Genomic DNA, 17,885 nt, shown 5'->3' on the forward strand with positions numbered 1-17,885 from the left:
GCAATTTCTTAGTTTCTTCTTTAATGAGTTGAGCTCAGAATCAGAAGAAATAAAATTTAATATCACTGGCATATGTCATGATATTTGTTTTTATGGCAGCAGTACATTGCAATACATAACAATAAAAACTGAATTTATATGTATGTACACACACAAACACACACACATATATATATATACACATACATACATACACATACACACACACTCCACCAGCGGACTGGGAGCTCGAGAGTGTTCCTATCCTGACATCGGTGGTGGGGAAAATGCTAAAGTCAGTTTACAAAGATGTGATAACAGCACATTTGGAAAGCGGTGAAATCATCAGACAAAGTCATTATGGATTTGTGAAAGGAAAATTATGTCTGACGAATCTCATAGAATTTTTTGAGGATGTAACTAGTAGAGTGTATAGGGGAGAACCAGTGGATGTGGTATATTTGGATTTTCAAAAGGCTTTTGACAAGGTCTCACACAGGAGATTAGTGTGTAAACTTAAAGCACACGGTATTGGGGGTATGGTATTGACGTGGATAGAGAATTGGTTGGCAGATAGGAAGCAAAGAGTAGGAATAAACGGGACCTTTTCAGGATGGCAGGCAGTGACTAGTGGGGTACTGCAAGGCTCAGTGCTGGGACCCCAGTTGTTTACAATATATATTAATGACTTAAGACAAGGGAATTAAATGCAGCATTGCCAAGTTTGCGGATGACACGAAGCTGGGCGACAGTGTTAGCTGTGAGAAGGATGCAGGGTGACTTGGATAGGTTAGGTGAGTGGGCAAATTCATCCATGTACAGGAGGTGGCCGATGGTCACTCCACTCTTGAACCTGTATCCATATCCACTCTTCAAGATGATCTGGCTGAGGGGGTTCAACCCTACGCAGAACAGCAGTGGGGATAGTGCATCCCCCTGGTATATTCCACATCTGATGCGACACTTGTGCTATTGGTTTTGAGTTAACTTCTAGCATTATCCTCCCATGGTCCATTGAGTTCTTGATGAAGATCCTTAGTGTCTTGTTGACCTTGTACAGAGAGAGAGAGGCACTCCAGGATCAATGCATGGTGCATTGAGTCGTATGCTTTCTGGTAGTTGATACAGGCTATGCTTAGGTTGGTTTGCCTGGTCTTGGAGTTTCACATGACTGCTTTGTCTACCAGTAGTTGATGCTTGCAGCCTCTGGCTCCATTACCAATCCCCTTCAGAGCAGGGCTCAGGAATTTACACACATGTTCCTTCAGCTCAATGGCTATGATGCCTGATAGGAGCTTCCATGTTGTTGACAGGCAGGTTATAGGCTGGTAATTTGACAATGTTGCTCCTTTGTGAGGCTCCTTCATTATGAGTACTGTACTGTTCTTCCTTGAGTTAGCCAGCCAGGGTGGGAGCCTGCCTCAAACAGCTGGTTCTTTTGAGATGCCAGCTGGGAATGTAATGCAGTTAGTTTCTTCAGCCAATAGGCATGGATCATGTCAGGCCCTGGTGACGTCCAGTTGTTCATACTCGCTACCCATTGCTGGACATCTACTGCTGTGATGGTGACTGGTTCTTCCTCTGGGAGATTGCAAAGCTTGCAATGGTCTTTCAGCCATTGGGCAATGCTGTTATGTGATGCTTCTTTCTCCTGTATGCTCTTCCAGTACTCCTCAGTTGCTGCTTTGGTTAGTTCAGGAATTGTTGTTGCCCTGGAACTGTGCAAATACTTTTCCTGGTTCTTTGGAGAAGAGTGCATTTATTTGCTTGGCCTCTGTGTCCTTAGTGTACCTCTGTAGACTGGTAGCCAGAGCTGTTAACCATTGCTTGGCAGTTTCCAGCCTCTCTACTTCCTTAGTAGCCAAGATGAGTCATTGCTCTTCCCAACTTTCTACTTCTCAATTAGTCTACTGACCTCCGCTCTCGTGGTTTTCATCTTGACTTCCAATCATCATCTCCGGGGGTGGGGTTATAAAGTCCTGTCCACTGGATTTCATTTTGTAGCCCAGCATTTCTAAGACTGCTGTTGATGCATATATCAGATTACTGGTCTCAGTTATGTTGGAGGTTGCATTTGTGAGTAGTGCTTCATTATCTGCTTCCAGCAGGCCTTCTGATGGAATTTTATCACTAAGTCTGAGAAGCCTAATTAGCTGATTGACAGTCACCAGTTCTTTTCTCTGATTACAGCAGCCAGCATCAATATAGCACAAGGTGAGGTTTGAACTTAAATTTTCCATGTACAAGGTGTTGCTATTAATTTTGCACCATCTATGAGCTGTGGAGGTGAACTTGTATTTCCGAATTGGCTCGGTTCTGCGGTGATGTTGCTGTGGTGCATTGTGATTGTATGTCTTCCAATTGAAGATGTGATAGCAATCCTCCGTTGACAATGTTTGATCACTGGGTAACTAGTTGATTTTCTGTGAATGTGGACGGTGGCCTTTGTTGTTGCCAGAGTCCCCATATGCACTTGATGTATCCTTTTTCATGTATGTTGCTGTTAAACTAGCATTCCATTAATTCCATGTTCTCCAGTCTTGTCCGTTTATGGTTTGTTCCGGTAGCCAATTTCTCACCAGATGGTCCCAGTTCCCCAATCATTGCCACAGACCTTGTTAATCCAGGCAACGTCTGAGCTGGCATAAATTTTATTCTTCTTATCACTCTTATCCCGAGGTTTTTGTGGGCATAAGTAGCACAAGTGTGAGGGGTCCAGCCCAAAACCCCTACTTGGCCACCACCACCAGGACCTGAAATTGCTTACCCTTTCCACTTCTGATCCCTGTATGAGGACTGGTGTGTATTCTCTCATCTTACCCCTTATCAAGTTCACAATCATTTTTTGAGTGCAAGGTTGTTGCTACAATACCGCTCAACTAGCTGTTATATCTCATTCCCGTACGCCTTCTTCTCACCATCTGAAATTTTGCCAACAATTGTTAAGTCGTCATCAAATTTATAGATGGTCTTTCAGCTGTGCCTAGCCACATAGTCATGAGTGTAGAGAGAGTAGAGCAGTGGGCTAAGCACACATCCTTGAGGAGTGCCAGTGTTGATTATCAACGAGGTGGAGATGTTATTTCCGATCCACACAGACTATGGTCTACTGGTGAGGAAGTGGAGGATCCAGTTAAAGAAAGAGGTACAAAGGTCCAGGTTTTGGAGCTTTTCAATCAGAACTATAGGAATGATTGTGTGTAGCCCCCCCCCAGCCACCCTCAGAGTCGCTCGGCTTGCTGTCGTCTAGGGAAACAGCCTCAGCCCCACCAAACTGGATAATTCGTTTGTGTGGATGCTGTGTGATGTACCCCTCCCCGCCTAAATAACAGACAATACACCAGATGCAATTAAATGATTTACAGTTTATAGATATTACTGGAACTATATAATTAAAAGAGAATAAAATATAAAAGGAAAATAAAAGGCGCCACACTTATCAAAGTTCAATCTCTTCGTGCACAAAAACCGTTGGAGCTCAAGGACCTCCTTCTTCACCCTGCGACCCCCTCGGACCACCTCGACAGGCCACCTGGGACCAACAACGGTGGTCGACCAGACGCTCCACATGAAAACATCTCCGTCTCCTCGCCGAACGTCCCGCTCGGGGTCCGACCCCGTTAGCGGACTCACAGCACCTGGTCCATTCTCTGTCTCGCTCTCCCGCCTTCTGCCCCAAAACCCCGCGCATACGGTATCTTCAAATACACCAAAACCATAACAACTATCCCAATTGGTTACTAGCACTCTCTTATCACACTCTAAACCAAAACAAACTATTAGTGCAAACTTTCTCAGTGTTTAACACAACAAAGCTGCATTCCCCAGATTAACATAACAAAGACGCCATTTTAATTAGCCTCCGCAGTACATAAAAATCGAAACTCCCCTCACCAAATAAAGTCATGTCCTCATGACTTATAAATAACTCGCCACCCAGTCCTACAGACACACAACACACACATACACAGATACACACAGTGACAGTGCTCCCCAAACAGTGGACCTTATTCCCATCCCATGGGCGCTACATAGGCCAACCTATCTGGGAGCTTCTTAACCCTCTGAGACCTCCGTACCCCCTCACCTAAACCCAAAAGGCTCAGACACTACTAAGGATACCTCGGGCCTGCTTGCCAACTCCTCTCCCACTCAGGTCACCACTACAGCTTGGAACCCCCAGTCCAGTGTCCGGGGCCCTGCCTCTCCTCCTTCCTGATCCTGCCGTAACTCAGACTGCCCACAGCTAGCTCTCCTCACTACACCTGACTCAGTGGGAGAAGGGCCAAAGGTCTCTTCCTCAATCACGGGGAAGTTAGCGAAAGGCAGCATGTACCACATGTGCAGCACATCATCCTTCGAATCCGTATCCTTCCTCATTCCCTCGATCGGTAGCTGCTGTTTGAGTTTCTCCAAACTGAAGCATTTAGTCGGGGCTACCCCTTCAGCCTCCTGCAGTCGAGATGTCAGCTTCTTCAGGGACTCCTTCAACTCTCGCCACAGCCTCCGCAGTTCTGACTCAGGGTTCCTGGCCATCTCAATCTGGGACGCAGTTACCCCACCAGCTTCTTCCACCCTGACCTGAAAAGCAGCAGTTAAAGAATGTTCAGCCTCCGGTTGTTTCTTCCTGAGGACGTCTTCCAGGTCAACTTTCAGTTTTTCCACTTCATTTAAACTCGCGATAGTCACCTTCAGGTTCCTTTCAAGCGTCCGCCTCCCTTTTCCGAGATCTGTCCTCCATTTCTTCACCTCCTCGGGAGTGTAGTCAAACTCCCCTCCCTGGGCTCTCGGTTTTCTGTTGACCTTAGTCAGAACACTTCCTTGATCTTCCCCAACTTGTAGATCTTCCAATCTGTTCTGAATGGACGTCTTGAGTTTCTGCTGATCCCTTCGAAGGTGGGTCAATTTAGCCGCCCTCCTCGCCAGAGAAGACACACTGAAAACTCTCCCCCCTTTCAAATAACTGACAGCTGTCACTACGGTGTAAGTGAACCTGACAGCTCTAACACCGTCACCAGCCCGCCTACTTAAACTTTCAACCAATCCCTGTCGCTCTCCCTCAACCGAGCACTGCTACTCATCTAACAACTGAGAGATCCGCTCTGCCCACGTCTCACACGCCTCCGCCCCTCTTGGAGTGGTCACTATCCCAAGTGCCAGGCGGAGCCTGCCAGAGCTAGAACATTTATTCGCAGACCCTACCTACAAATCAGACCACTCTTCCCTCTCTCTCCCAACCGCTTGGGCAGCTCCGAGTGCCACCTCCAACTCGTCGATGCCAGCCCGAACTCGAACAAAGACCTCACCCACCACGCATACAGCAATCACCAGCAAATAACCCACAGAGACACACATTACAGATTTAAACAGAGTACCCACACAGCATACCAGCAGACTCAATCCCGGACAAAGCCCACACAATGTAGCCCCCCCTAGCCACCCTCAGGGTCGCTCAGCTCGCTGTCGTCTAGGGAAACAGCCTCGGCCGCGCCAAACTGGATAATTCGTTTGTGTGGATGCTGTGTGATGTACCCCTCCCCGCCCAAATAACAGACAATACACTAGATGCAATTAAATGATTTACAGTTTATAGATATTACTGGAACTATATAATTAAAAGAGAATAAAATATAAAAGGAAAATAAAAGGCGCCACACTTATCAAAGTTCAATCTCTTCGTACACAAAAACCATTGGAGCTCAAGGACCTTCTTCTTCACCCTGCGACCCCCTTGGACCACCTCGACCGGCCGCCTGGGACCAACAAGGGTGGTCGACCAGATGCTTCACACGAGTCCGTCTCTGTCTCCTCGCCAAACGTCCTGCTCGGGGTCCGACCCCGTTAGCGGACTCACAGCACCTGGTCCATTCTCTGTCTCGCTCTCCCGCCTTCTGCCCCAAAACCCCGCGCATACAGTATCTTCAAATACACCAAAACCATAACAACTATCCCAATTGGTTAATAGCACTCTCTTATCACACTCTAAACCAAAACAAACTGTTAGCGCAAACTTTCTCAGTGTTTAACACAACAAAGCCGCATTCCCCAGATTAACATAACAAAGATGCCATTTTAATTAGCCTCCGCAGTAACATAAAAATCGAAACCCCCTTACACGAAACCCCCTTACATGTGTTAAATGCTGAGCTATAGTTAATAAACAGCATCCTGACATAAGTATTAGTATTTTCCAAGTGATCCAAGACCCCGTGAAGAACCAATGAAATCGCATCTGCTGCAGACCTATTCTGGTAATAGGCAAAATGCAGTGGGTCCAGGTTCTTGCTGAGACAGGAGTTGATTCTAGCTATAATCAACCTCTCAAAGCACTTCATCACCTGTGGATGCAAGTGCTATTGGATGATGGTCATTAAGGCAGCTCACCCTACTCTTCTTGAGCACTGGTATAATAGTTGCCCTTATTTGAAAGAGGTAGGAACTTCCAACTGTAGCAATGAGAGATTGTAAATGACTTTAAACACACCTGCCAGATGGTTGGCACAGGTTTTCAAGAGTCCTACCAGGTACTCCATTGGAGCCTGTTGCCTTGTGAGGGTTCATCCTCTTGAAAGACCATCTGATGTTGGCCTCCAAGACAGAGATCACAGGATCACTGGGTGTTGCAGGGATCCTCATAGCTGTAGTTTTATTCTACCATGCATAGTGTTCATAAAAAGGCATTGAACTCATCTGGGAGTGAAACATCACTACCACTCATGATGTTAGGTTTCACTTTATAGGAAGTAATGGGCTGCAAACCCAGCCAGAGCTGAAGTGCATCTGATTCCACCTCCAAGCTTGTTTGGAAAGAGGAATGACCACCAACAAAGTCAACACAATATGGAAAGTAAATGATTTCTGGGACAGCAGTTTTGTCATATCACTAGGTATACTCTTAAGTTTGGAAGAAAGTCTGGTGATCTCATTGAAAAGTACAAAATTCTTAGTGGCTTGACAGGGTAAATATCAGGTTGAATCTTTCTTATGCCCGGGGGATCTAGAATCTGGGGTTACAGTCTCAAAATAAGATGGCAATCATTCGGGGCATGTATGAGAAGTAATTTGTTCATGTAAGGGATTGTGAATCTTCGCAATTCTTGACCCAGGAGTACAGTAGACTTAAAATTGCTGTGTATATTTAAGCCAAAAATTGATAGATCTTTAGCTATTAAGAGAATGGGGTAATGGATTACCATAGGAAATGAATTACTGCACTAAGCTCAAACATGATCTTATTTAATGCTGGAGAAGGCACCAGAGGCCAAAGGGCTTATTCTTACATCAAGTTCTCATGCACTTATTATGGTAACATGTAGTAAGTTCAAATATTTTCCCAGGATAGTGCAGATGAACCCTGTTCTCACAAGAGTGCAAGAAGATCGAAATAAGCCATGAGACCCCTCAAGTCACCCCCATCTTTTAAAAAGGTCATGGCTGATCTATGCTAGCCTGCACTTTTCACATGTGCCAGTCCCATTACCATCAATTCCTCAGTCTTTTAAGTATTTATTTCTCTTCACCTTAAATAATTCAAATGATCTAAGCTCTACCATGCTCTGGGGCATGAATTTTTCCTACCTCTGGGAGAAGTAGTAGTCATATTAAGTGATTGGCACATTAAATTGCAAGTATACTCTTTTATTGATGATTCTTCTGTTAGTGAAAACATTTCAACATCTACCCCGTCAAACCTCCTCAGGATCTTATATATTTGAATGAGGTCAGCTTTCGTTCTTCTAAACTCCAAGGAGTACAGATCCAAACTGTCTATCCTCATTTGAGAGGACAACCTTCTCATAACAGGAATTAACCCGATTGTCTTCTTTGGACTAGTTCCAATATTACTATATCCTTTTTAAATCAAGAGGACCAAAACCGTGCATGGAATTCAAGGTGTGGCCTCATCAGCACCTTGTACAGCTCGAACAAAATCTCCCTGTTTTAAAACACCATGGCCTTCACAACAAAGGCCAACATGTCACTTGTCTTCTCGACTAGTGTTCTCCAAATACTAATATGCTAGTAAGAAAGTGAAATCTTATATTGTTCTAAAATAGAAATTTGGAACATTTTCTATTTCAATAGGTACATTTAACATCAGAGAAATGTATACAATGTACATCCTGAAATTCTTTTTCATTTTCATTTGATTTCTCAAAAGGTTAGATTAAATAAATAGTCACAAAAAACACATAAACACAGTGAAATATCTATTAGTGATGGGTCATTAACAAGATGGGCATGATTGTGACATATGGACAGATCAGAGAGAAACCAAAGAGATGGAGAAAGTTATAGATTCATATCTAGAGTAAAAGAGAGTCAATGGTGCTGTTTAATATTGTGGGCATGAATTTTAGTCACCATTACAATGCAGAAATTAAAAGTGTCAATTTGTGAGCAAAACCTTCCACAAACAGATTTAAGATAATGTCCAGATAAATTATTTCAGTGCTTTACAATTAAGCAGCCATCAGCACACACAGCTAGCTTTATATGTAGAGTAGCTGCTTGGTACAGTAACTGAGAAAGGAATAGATGTATTCAAGGGAATAGCAAAAGCAGGAAATAAATGAGAATAATTATGTGATATCACACTCATTAATCATATACTATATATTTTGCTTAGAGGGTACTTGGACTTACCTGGAACTGCTGTCCTGTGCAAAGGATCAGATGTTCATATGGTACTTTTCTGCCTCCAGTTACAATTACATGTTTAGCAGCTCTGTCAATACCAATCATCTTACCAACCACCATATTAACCCAAGAATGCAATGACATCAGAGCATAATCATCGTGTTCATAGCTGTGACTGCAGAATGAAAGGGATATTTTTATTGTCAATTTCACTCTTTCCAATATAAATTAGGCATTTTGTAGGTAATGAGTCCACACTTCATACTATTGGCTAAACTAAGCTTGCAGTGAAAGACTTCTAAAAATTTTATAGGTAACTTGGAGCAATCTAAATGAAATCTCAGATGGTAACACATCAAAGTGAAGCACTATGCAGCTTATTCTTATAATACTTAGTTGTATGTGATAACATTTCTGCATTATGACTAAGAAAGAAAGACTTTGAAGATATAAAGCATCTCACTCATGACAAGACTATTGAAGAAGTAGCTCTGTTGCCAAAGGTGGTATTTATATTTGCCACAAACAGCAATAAGCGGCTAAATTGTCTGTCAATGCAGTTGCTTGAAGGATATGTTTGGCTATACATCAGCATTACCTTACTGTTCTGTGAAAAGTATCTGCAACCTTTTATTTTTTTACCTCAGTAGATAGTAGGGTCTGAATTTAATATCTTTAAGATCTTCAACAATATTATACATACTCAACATTCCACTGAAGCAGCAGGCCAAATTATATATTGAAGTCTGACTGATGATGATCAGATGAGGAGATAGCAGTGCTACTATTAAGCCAAGGCACTGTTTATGATCATCAAAAAATATACCACAATGGATATCAGGGAAGGAAATAAATATATTTTTCAATAATGATGTAAAGCAAAGTGGAAGATATATTGCATAGAGCATAACACGTAGAGAAGTTGGGCCGGTTCTCGAGTTGAGTATTTCTATGTAATATAACTCTATGTGATGCTTCCAACAATAAAACAAGAACTTCTCATTGCCTAGATCAAATATGGTCTTTTTTAATTGTTTGTGCATCTTACTGTCATCCTCCACTACATAAATGCTTAAAACATGTCCAAAACATGTCAAGTAATTAACTATCTAATGTACATACCTTCCGGTTTGGAATCTTCTACAAGAGGGATGTGTGTGGGACACAGGAACTGCACATGTTGAAATTAATGTAATGTTATTGAAGCGAAGGTGTGGGCTGAAAGAAAAGTATAGATAATTAAACTACATTGAATTAATTAAGCAGTATACAACATAGAGCCAAAAATCAAGAGCAGTAGAGAAGTGAATTGTTGAGAGAAGCTTGCATTTTCTAAACATATGCATTAATATGAAATCTAGCAAAACACAATTAAGGCCACTAATTTGGTCTTCATTTAAGTCTGTGCAGTGCACGAGTGGCAAAGTGTGCTCTCTTCTCCCGACATATGCAGAAGCCTAGATAAATTAATGGACTATATAATGGAATACAACTTTGAATACATTCTTAATACACACAAAGTGCTGGAGGAACTCAGCAGTCCAGGCAGCATCTTTGGAAAAGAGTAACCAGTCGATGTTTCATGCAGAGACCCTTCATCAGGACTGCTGATGTCCTAATGCAGGGAGTCCTGATGAAGGGTCTTGGCTCAAAGCATCAACTGTTTACTCTTTTCCATAGATGCTGCCTGGCCTGCTTTACTAACTCACCCAGTTTGTCGATGTAGAAAGGATCACCTGTTTTTAATGAATTCATAAGAATAAATACACCCTCTCTCTGTAAGGTCCAACAGTATGGAAGATTTTCAACTGACCAAACCAAAGTGAAGACAAAAGAGCATTCAAGACAAGTCAGGGAAATGATAATAGAGAAACATAAATCTGGGGAAGGGTACAAGGCCATCTGAATGGCACCGAACATACCCTGGAGCTCAGTGTGGTCCATCATGAACAAGTTGAAAAAATATGAAACCATAGCCTTTAAGATGTTGCACAAAAAGGATATTTATGGAAGAGTGGCAAGGAAGAAGTTTGGCTATATACAAAAATCTTCTTGCCCATAAAGATTTGCAAAGTGTCACTCAGAAGATACTGTAAAGATGTGGGAGAAGGTTTTATGGTCAGATGAGGCTGAAGGAGAACTTCTTGGTCTCAATACTAAGCGGTATGTGTGACATAAATCTACCAGGTAACACTATCCCTACTGTAAAATATGGTGGAGGTAGCATCATGCAATAGGGATGACTTTCAGCAGCAGGGACCGGAATCTGGTCAGGATTGTTGGGAAGATAAATCCTGCTATAGACAGAAAGCTTAAACTAGGGAGAAAGTTTGTCTTTCAGCAGGACAACGATCCAAAGCACACTGCTAGAGCAACCGTGACTTCAAAGATTTTAAGAAAGCATTCACTAAAGGATACTGCACAAGATATGAAATCATAGCAGCGGCAACAGTGGCAAGAATATATTAGCACAGATTTGGAATTGGCTAACCAACAAAGGTAAAAATCATCATCAGATTGCTAAGCTACAACATATGGCGTGCCAGTGGATCTGTTGTATGTTAATAACTGAGATGAAGTGACCAAGTGCATTGCAATTTTGCTGATGATACACAAATAGTTGGCAAGCAAATTCTGACGAGGACACAAAGGCATACAAATAGGCTGAGTGAAGTTTGTTAGAATTGTACAGTATGGGTAAATGGAAGGTTATTCATTTCAGGAAGAATGGAAATGAGCAATATGGTTAAGAAGGAGAAAGAGTGAGAGTCAGGGTCAACGTGTTCTTGTAAGGATGGAAGGCAGGAAAAGCAAGTAAATAGAATGTAAAAGGATATGAACAGTTCGATAAAAAGGAAACATATCAAATATAGGGAACTGAAAACTGGTAAGGTCCTTCAGCACAATATAGTGTGGGCACAGCTGAGAAGATATACCAGAATGTAGCATGGAATGGAATGCTTCATTTATGAGGAGACTGGATAGGCTGTGTTTGTTTTCTTTGGAGCAGAGAAGGCTGAGAGGATCCTTATTTGAGGATATAAATTAAGGGGGGAATAGATAAGGTAGTTAGTAGGAAACTTTTTCCCATTAAGCTGATGTCAAAAACAGGAAGAAAAGGCTTAAGTTGAATAGAAAAGGTCTCAAAGGGATTTGAGGTAATTTTTTCCCCCCAATTTGCAATGCACTGCAGGAGAAGAGGATAGAAGCACAGGTGGCATGGTAGCATTGTAGATAGTGTAATGCTTTAGAGTGCCAGCAGTCAGCAATCAGGTATCAATCCCCTTATGACTGTGTGGTTAAGCACAGCTACATTGCCATATTTCAGTTTGCTGATGACGCCACTGTCGTAAGCTAAATCAAAGGTGGTGACAAATTAGCAAATAGGAGGGAGATTGAAAATCTGGCTGAGTGGTGCCATCACAACAACCTCTCAATGTCAGCAAGACCTCAGAACTGATATTGGCTTCAGGAGGAGGAAACCAGAGGTCCATGAGTCAGTCTTCATCGGAGGATCACAGGGTCAGCAACTTAAATTCCTCAATGTTATCATTTTGGAGAATCTGTTCTGGGCCAGCACGCATGTGCAATTATGAAGAAAGCATGGCAGGGCCTCTACTTCTTTAGGAGTTTGCCAAGATATGGCATGACATCCAAAACCTTGATAAGCTTCTATAGATGTGCGGTGGGGAGTATATTGATTGGCTGCATCACAGCCTGTTATAGAAACACCAATACCCCTGAACTTACAACAAAGTAGTGGATACGGCTTAGTCCACCACAGGTAAAACCCTCCCCACTACTCAGCACTGTCACAGGAAAGCAGCAATCATCATCAGGGACCCCCCACCACCCAAGATCATGCTCTCTTTTCACTGCTGCCATCAGGAAGAAGGTACAGGAGCCTCGGGACTCACACCACCAGGTTCGGGATCAGTTATTACCCCCCAATCATTAGACTCTTGAACCAAAAGGGATAACTTCATTTGCCCCATCAGTAAAATGTTCCCACAACCAATGTACTCACTTTCAAAGACTCTTCATCTGATGTTCTTGATATTTATTGCTTATTTGTTCATTTTTATGATTCCTTTATTTGTGTATTTGCAGTTTGTTATCTTTTTCACACTGATTGAACGTCCAAGTTGATGCGGTCTTTCATTGGTTCCATTATGGTTATTATTCTATGATGGATTTATTGAGTATGCCCACAAGAACATGAGGCTCAGGGCTGCATATGGTGACATATATGGACTTTGATAATAAATTTACTTTGAACTTTGAATTCCCACTGCTGTCTATAAGGAGTTTGTATGTTCTCCCCGTGAGCTTGTGGGTTTTCTCCCACATTCCAAAGACGTACAGGTTAGTAAATTGTGGGCATGCTATATTGACGTCAGAAGCATGGCGACATTTGGAGGCTGCCTCCAGCACATGCTTGGACTATATTGATCATTGATGCAAATGACACATTTTGCTGTGTGCTTCAATGTACATGTGATAAATAAAGCTAATCCCATTTTATCTTATCTCTCATAACATTTAAGAAATATCTTGACAAACATTTGAGTTTTCAAGGTATAAATGCTGTAGACTTGGTGGTGATAAATGGGATTGGCGATGATGTTCACTTCATCATCAATATGGACATGGTGAGCTGAAAGGGTTCATGTGTGTTGTGAATATTGTGCATATGGTGTTAGGTGATAGACAAGAGATACCAAAGGAAATTACAGTGTCACAGTAGATACCAAATATTAGAAAAATAAGAAAGAAAAAAAAAGTTACCTCAAACAGTCTAACAGGAGGGGGTCATCACTTTCCGGACTCATTTAAGAGCCTAATGGGCGAAGGTAAGAATGGCCTCATGTAGGGCTCTTTGGAGTGCTCTTTATAGTGATTTGTTTATGGCTGGATATATTAATGTATTTATGAGATGGTACGGCCATGTAACAAGATCCAGTGGCCTTGCAAAGACCATTCTACAAGGAACTGTGGAGGGGAAAAGAAGGAGAGGTAGACAGAGGAAAAGATGGACGGACAACATTAAAGAACGGACAGGGAAAACATTTGTTGCGACCCAGGCGCTGGCACATTACCGCGACAGATGGAACAGACTGGTGCAAAGCTTGTCATGACAATGCCCCGACGACTCCACCAGGATTTAAGGGCGCAAGGAAGGAAGGAAGGATATTAATGTATTAATGGTCTTGGCTAAGAGGGGTATAGGCAGGGTTAAAACAATCTAGTTAGATTTTCTCATAACTAACATCTATCAGTCATAGAGAGGTACAGCATGGGAAACAGCCCCTTCAGTCCAGCAAATCAAACACCCATTTACATTAATCCTATATTAATCCCAGTCTCCCAACATTCTATCAAGTTCCCTCAAATTCTAGTGTCCGTTTACAGACAATTTACATTGGTCAATCAACCTAGCAACCTGCATGCCTCTGGGATGTGGGGGGGTGGGGGGGGAGGGAATTAAAACACTTGGAGGAAATCTAAGTGATCACAAGAAGAATGTGCAAACTCCATGTAAACAGCAACCAAACCACTGCTTTACATTGCCAGAGATCCATATTCAACAGAATTGAATACCGATTGCTGTAGTTCTACCAGCTGCACTACTCTGCCAATGTGCCATCCAGTGACTACTGATGTAAAATGCAGGTATGAAGTAGTACAGGAAAATGCCCTTTGGGCCACTACATTTGTGCTGAACGCAATGCCAAATTAAGCAAAATCTTTTCTGACTAAACATGATTCATATCTCTCCATCCCCTGCACATTCATGTTTTCAGTCTACTAAATGCCACTATCATATCACCACTACACCTGGCAGCACATCCCAGGCATGTACTCAGTGTAAAAAAAATGCCCTGCCCATCTCCTTTAAACATCTATCTCTCACCTTAAAAGCATGTCCTATAGTATTTGACATTTCTCTGGGAACTCAGAGAAAAAGATTTTGACTGTCCTATCTATGTCAATTAGAATGCCAAATAATACCAACAAACATTGCACATTTATATGAATGCCATCGAAGGTCACTTGATAGTAGCCGTAGAGGGTTGATACCATTTCTGGATCAGTAAAACAAAAGAAGCTGAACACGTTACCAAAAGGTCAAAACCTAAGGTTAAAGGAAGAAATTAATTATAATTGTTCTACCAATGTTCAGAGGGTACTTGAGTTGTATTCTGGCAGTTTAGGACTTGATTGCATTTGATTATTTCCAGCACTACTTATAGAATGTAAAATCTCACAACCATTTAAAATGTAGAATTAATTATATTACCAGAAGACCAATGTTTCCAAGAAGGAGATCCCAACTTCAGATGCACCAACCACCACTATTCGTGAATTGATGGTTACTTTTGGCTCCAGTGTCAACTTTCGGTTAATATGATTTAGTGCATATTTTGGCTAAAACAAAATACACAAGGATTAATATAAGTACAATATCTTATTTCCAATGTTCTTTTGACTTCCTCTGAAAGAAATGAATTGTTCAAAATTGGTTCTTTGGGGACTTGGTCCGAATGTATGAGCCTGGCCAATGAAAGACAGAGGATTCACAAAATCAGAATCAAACACACACTTGGCACCACATGATATTTCACACACAATTGTGCCTTCCTATAGATGATACAGTTGATTTTTCACCTTATACCTCCAGAAACACTTGGACGAAGCAAGTAATTAAAGCCCCCACTGACATCTAATAATTGAGCATATTGGAGAAGCAGCTTGGAAACCTTTGATATGCATTGCCTTGTATCAGCCACCTCATGTGATTGCCTGCTTGGAGAAATGTTGACATTAAAATATAGCAATATTAGTACCTGTCCTCCTGTGGTAATGCTTAGTTAAGATTAATTATATTCTGGTTTATAACTGCAGGAATATTCTAACATGTACTGTGCAAGCCATCATTCTGTTTCTTTATAAGGAACAAAAATTAAGATGATAAATCAACTATATGCTATAAAATCTAAACATGAGATCAATTATAAGTTATTTGAAATTAATAAGGAAAATGAGGCAGCTTGTAAACATGCAACTTCTGGACTGGCAAGTTCTAACAAACGTCCACTCTAGGTCAGTGAGAAATGACAGCATTTGCAATTCAGTGAGAGAAATACAGAATGGAAACAGGCTCTTCAGATTAGTAAGCTTGTGCCAGCTATCAGCCAAACATTCACAATAATCCTACATTAGTAATATTTTTTCATTACTTCCTATTTTTGAATCATACTTCAGACAATTTGAGGTTTCACAGATATCCACAATTAAAAATAACATGTCGTACTGTTCAAAAACGCATCTATAAATACAGGTTAAAACTTCAATATAATTAGTGAATCCTAGCATCTCTATTCACATTTAAAAGAGTGATGTGGATTATCAGGTCAGTTGCCTGTTAAACTCAGTACCAATATTCTTTTGTGATTATTTCACAGGAGACAGTACAGAACGTTAATTAATTGGTTTGAATAAAATTAGTTCTGTTATATCTGTGACAAAAACTTTCATTCTTTCATGCAATTCTTTGAGTTAGAATTTCAAATTGTATTATTATGATTCTGTGACAGTGACACCTTTTATCCTTTGTATTTCATGGACTCATTAGATTTTTAAACACATAAATGTATAAATTCTAAACTTCCACTAGCATTAAAATGGAACACTTCAAAAATGTGATTGAATTTAAAATGTTCCATTTGTCATCTAAACTAAACTCATAAAGCTGCTAAAATGATCTAATAATGTTTGATAATATGGGATAATGCATCAATAAGATACAAATATTCATTATCCATTGGCATTTCTATCATATAACAAATCCATCATGATGCATTTTCAGTGTTGATAATATTTCAATATTTAAGATTATTAATAATCTGAAAACCTTTCAAAATCACGCACAGTATTAAAATTTTTAGCTTTATGCTTTTGCTTCCAGTATTATATCCATTATGCATTCTCAATGACTCTTGGGGAAATCAAATCTTGTTGATGCATAATGATATTTACATGAGTGTATCAGTAGCTGAAATATTATCTCATTAAATTTCTATAAATTTTACATATAAATTCTCTTTGCACTTGGAATTTTAAGGTGATTCAAAATTTTCACCACAATTGATATAGCTTGAAAGAGAAATAGAAAGTAGCTGTTTAGCATTTTTTCTCCCATGGATGACAAAAGGATAGATTGAGAAACAGAACATGAGATTCTAAACACATTATAGCATTCTCCAAAGATTACAGCTGTCATGCTTCAGTAATCAGTGCTCCTTTCATTTAGGCAAGGTACAAACTAATTGGCCGCAGAGAGTTTAAGATTAGGTGAATTGGTCCCAGAACACACCTTATTTCAAAAACCCATTAGCAGAATGAACTGAATATGGCACTCAAAGGAGTGGTCAAATCTGATTGCTGGTGAGATCAGTGTCATGTTATTTTTCTTTGCTTTACAAAATAGAGTTTCTTTTTATCCCTTTTACTTGTATCATGGGATTTATCCATTTGTTAGTATGCTTTACCTAAAACAAAATCTTCTGTTCATCCTTACTTCTTCCCTTGGTGAATTCCAACTTATTGTATTCCATACTTCTAGTGAAGTTGCATTTAAATATAATTATAGCTCATCAGGTTTCCTTCATTACATATTTTTCCATTTTAGTAAAATGAAAAAAAAAACTAGACTGCAAAACATCAATTTTTAAAAAAGGTATTCTTAGGACCCAAAATGGATGTCAAGTGATCAGAACTGCATCATCATCATCATCAGCCACAAATGGCAAAGTAAAACAAGAGGTATCCTTCATCCAACAGGTGTTAGACCCTAGCATTTGAAAACAACAGGCCAAATACCTACTTCAAGCTCCTACTGTGAAATTGGCTTGCTTTGAGGCTGTTAGCAACACTGCAAGCTACAATCAGACAACTTATAAATCAGAAAATACTGGAAACAATTCAAAACATGAGGCAGAATTAATATTTCACGTCAATTATCTTCTATTAGTTCCAGGACTTACAACTCTTAACGATGAAGGCACAGTAACATATTTCCAGGTCAAGATGGAGGATGATGTGTAATTAAGAGGGGAATTTGCAATCAGTAATGTTCATGTGCACTTTCTTGTCATATTCTTTTTGTCAATACCAGTTTCAAGATTAGGATATACTGTAGGAGTGTCTAAGTGAGTAACTATAGTATATTTTTTAGACAAAATGCACCAGTAATGGAAGAAAGA

At 40.6% G+C, this 17,885-nt stretch overlaps 1 protein-coding gene across 1 annotated transcript in view; it reads right to left on the reverse strand.

Moving 5' to 3' along the window:
• Window positions 1-17,885, reverse strand: part of cfap61 (cilia and flagella associated protein 61) — a 177,344-nt gene that overhangs the window by 69,163 nt on the left and 90,296 nt on the right. Inside the window, exons 17-19 of the mRNA XM_072267103.1 lie at window positions 14,921-15,048; window positions 9,742-9,837; window positions 8,626-8,794 (exon numbers count right to left, since the gene is read on the reverse strand). Of these exons, the coding sequence (XP_072123204.1) occupies window positions 8,626-8,794; window positions 9,742-9,837; window positions 14,921-15,048 (393 nt within the window). The remainder of the gene's footprint in view (window positions 1-8,625; window positions 8,795-9,741; window positions 9,838-14,920; window positions 15,049-17,885) is intronic.

The sequence above is a fragment of the Mobula birostris genome, chromosome 8, assembly GCF_030028105.1.
Source record: "Mobula birostris isolate sMobBir1 chromosome 8, sMobBir1.hap1, whole genome shotgun sequence".
NCBI lineage: Eukaryota > Metazoa > Chordata > Chondrichthyes > Myliobatiformes > Myliobatidae > Mobula > Mobula birostris.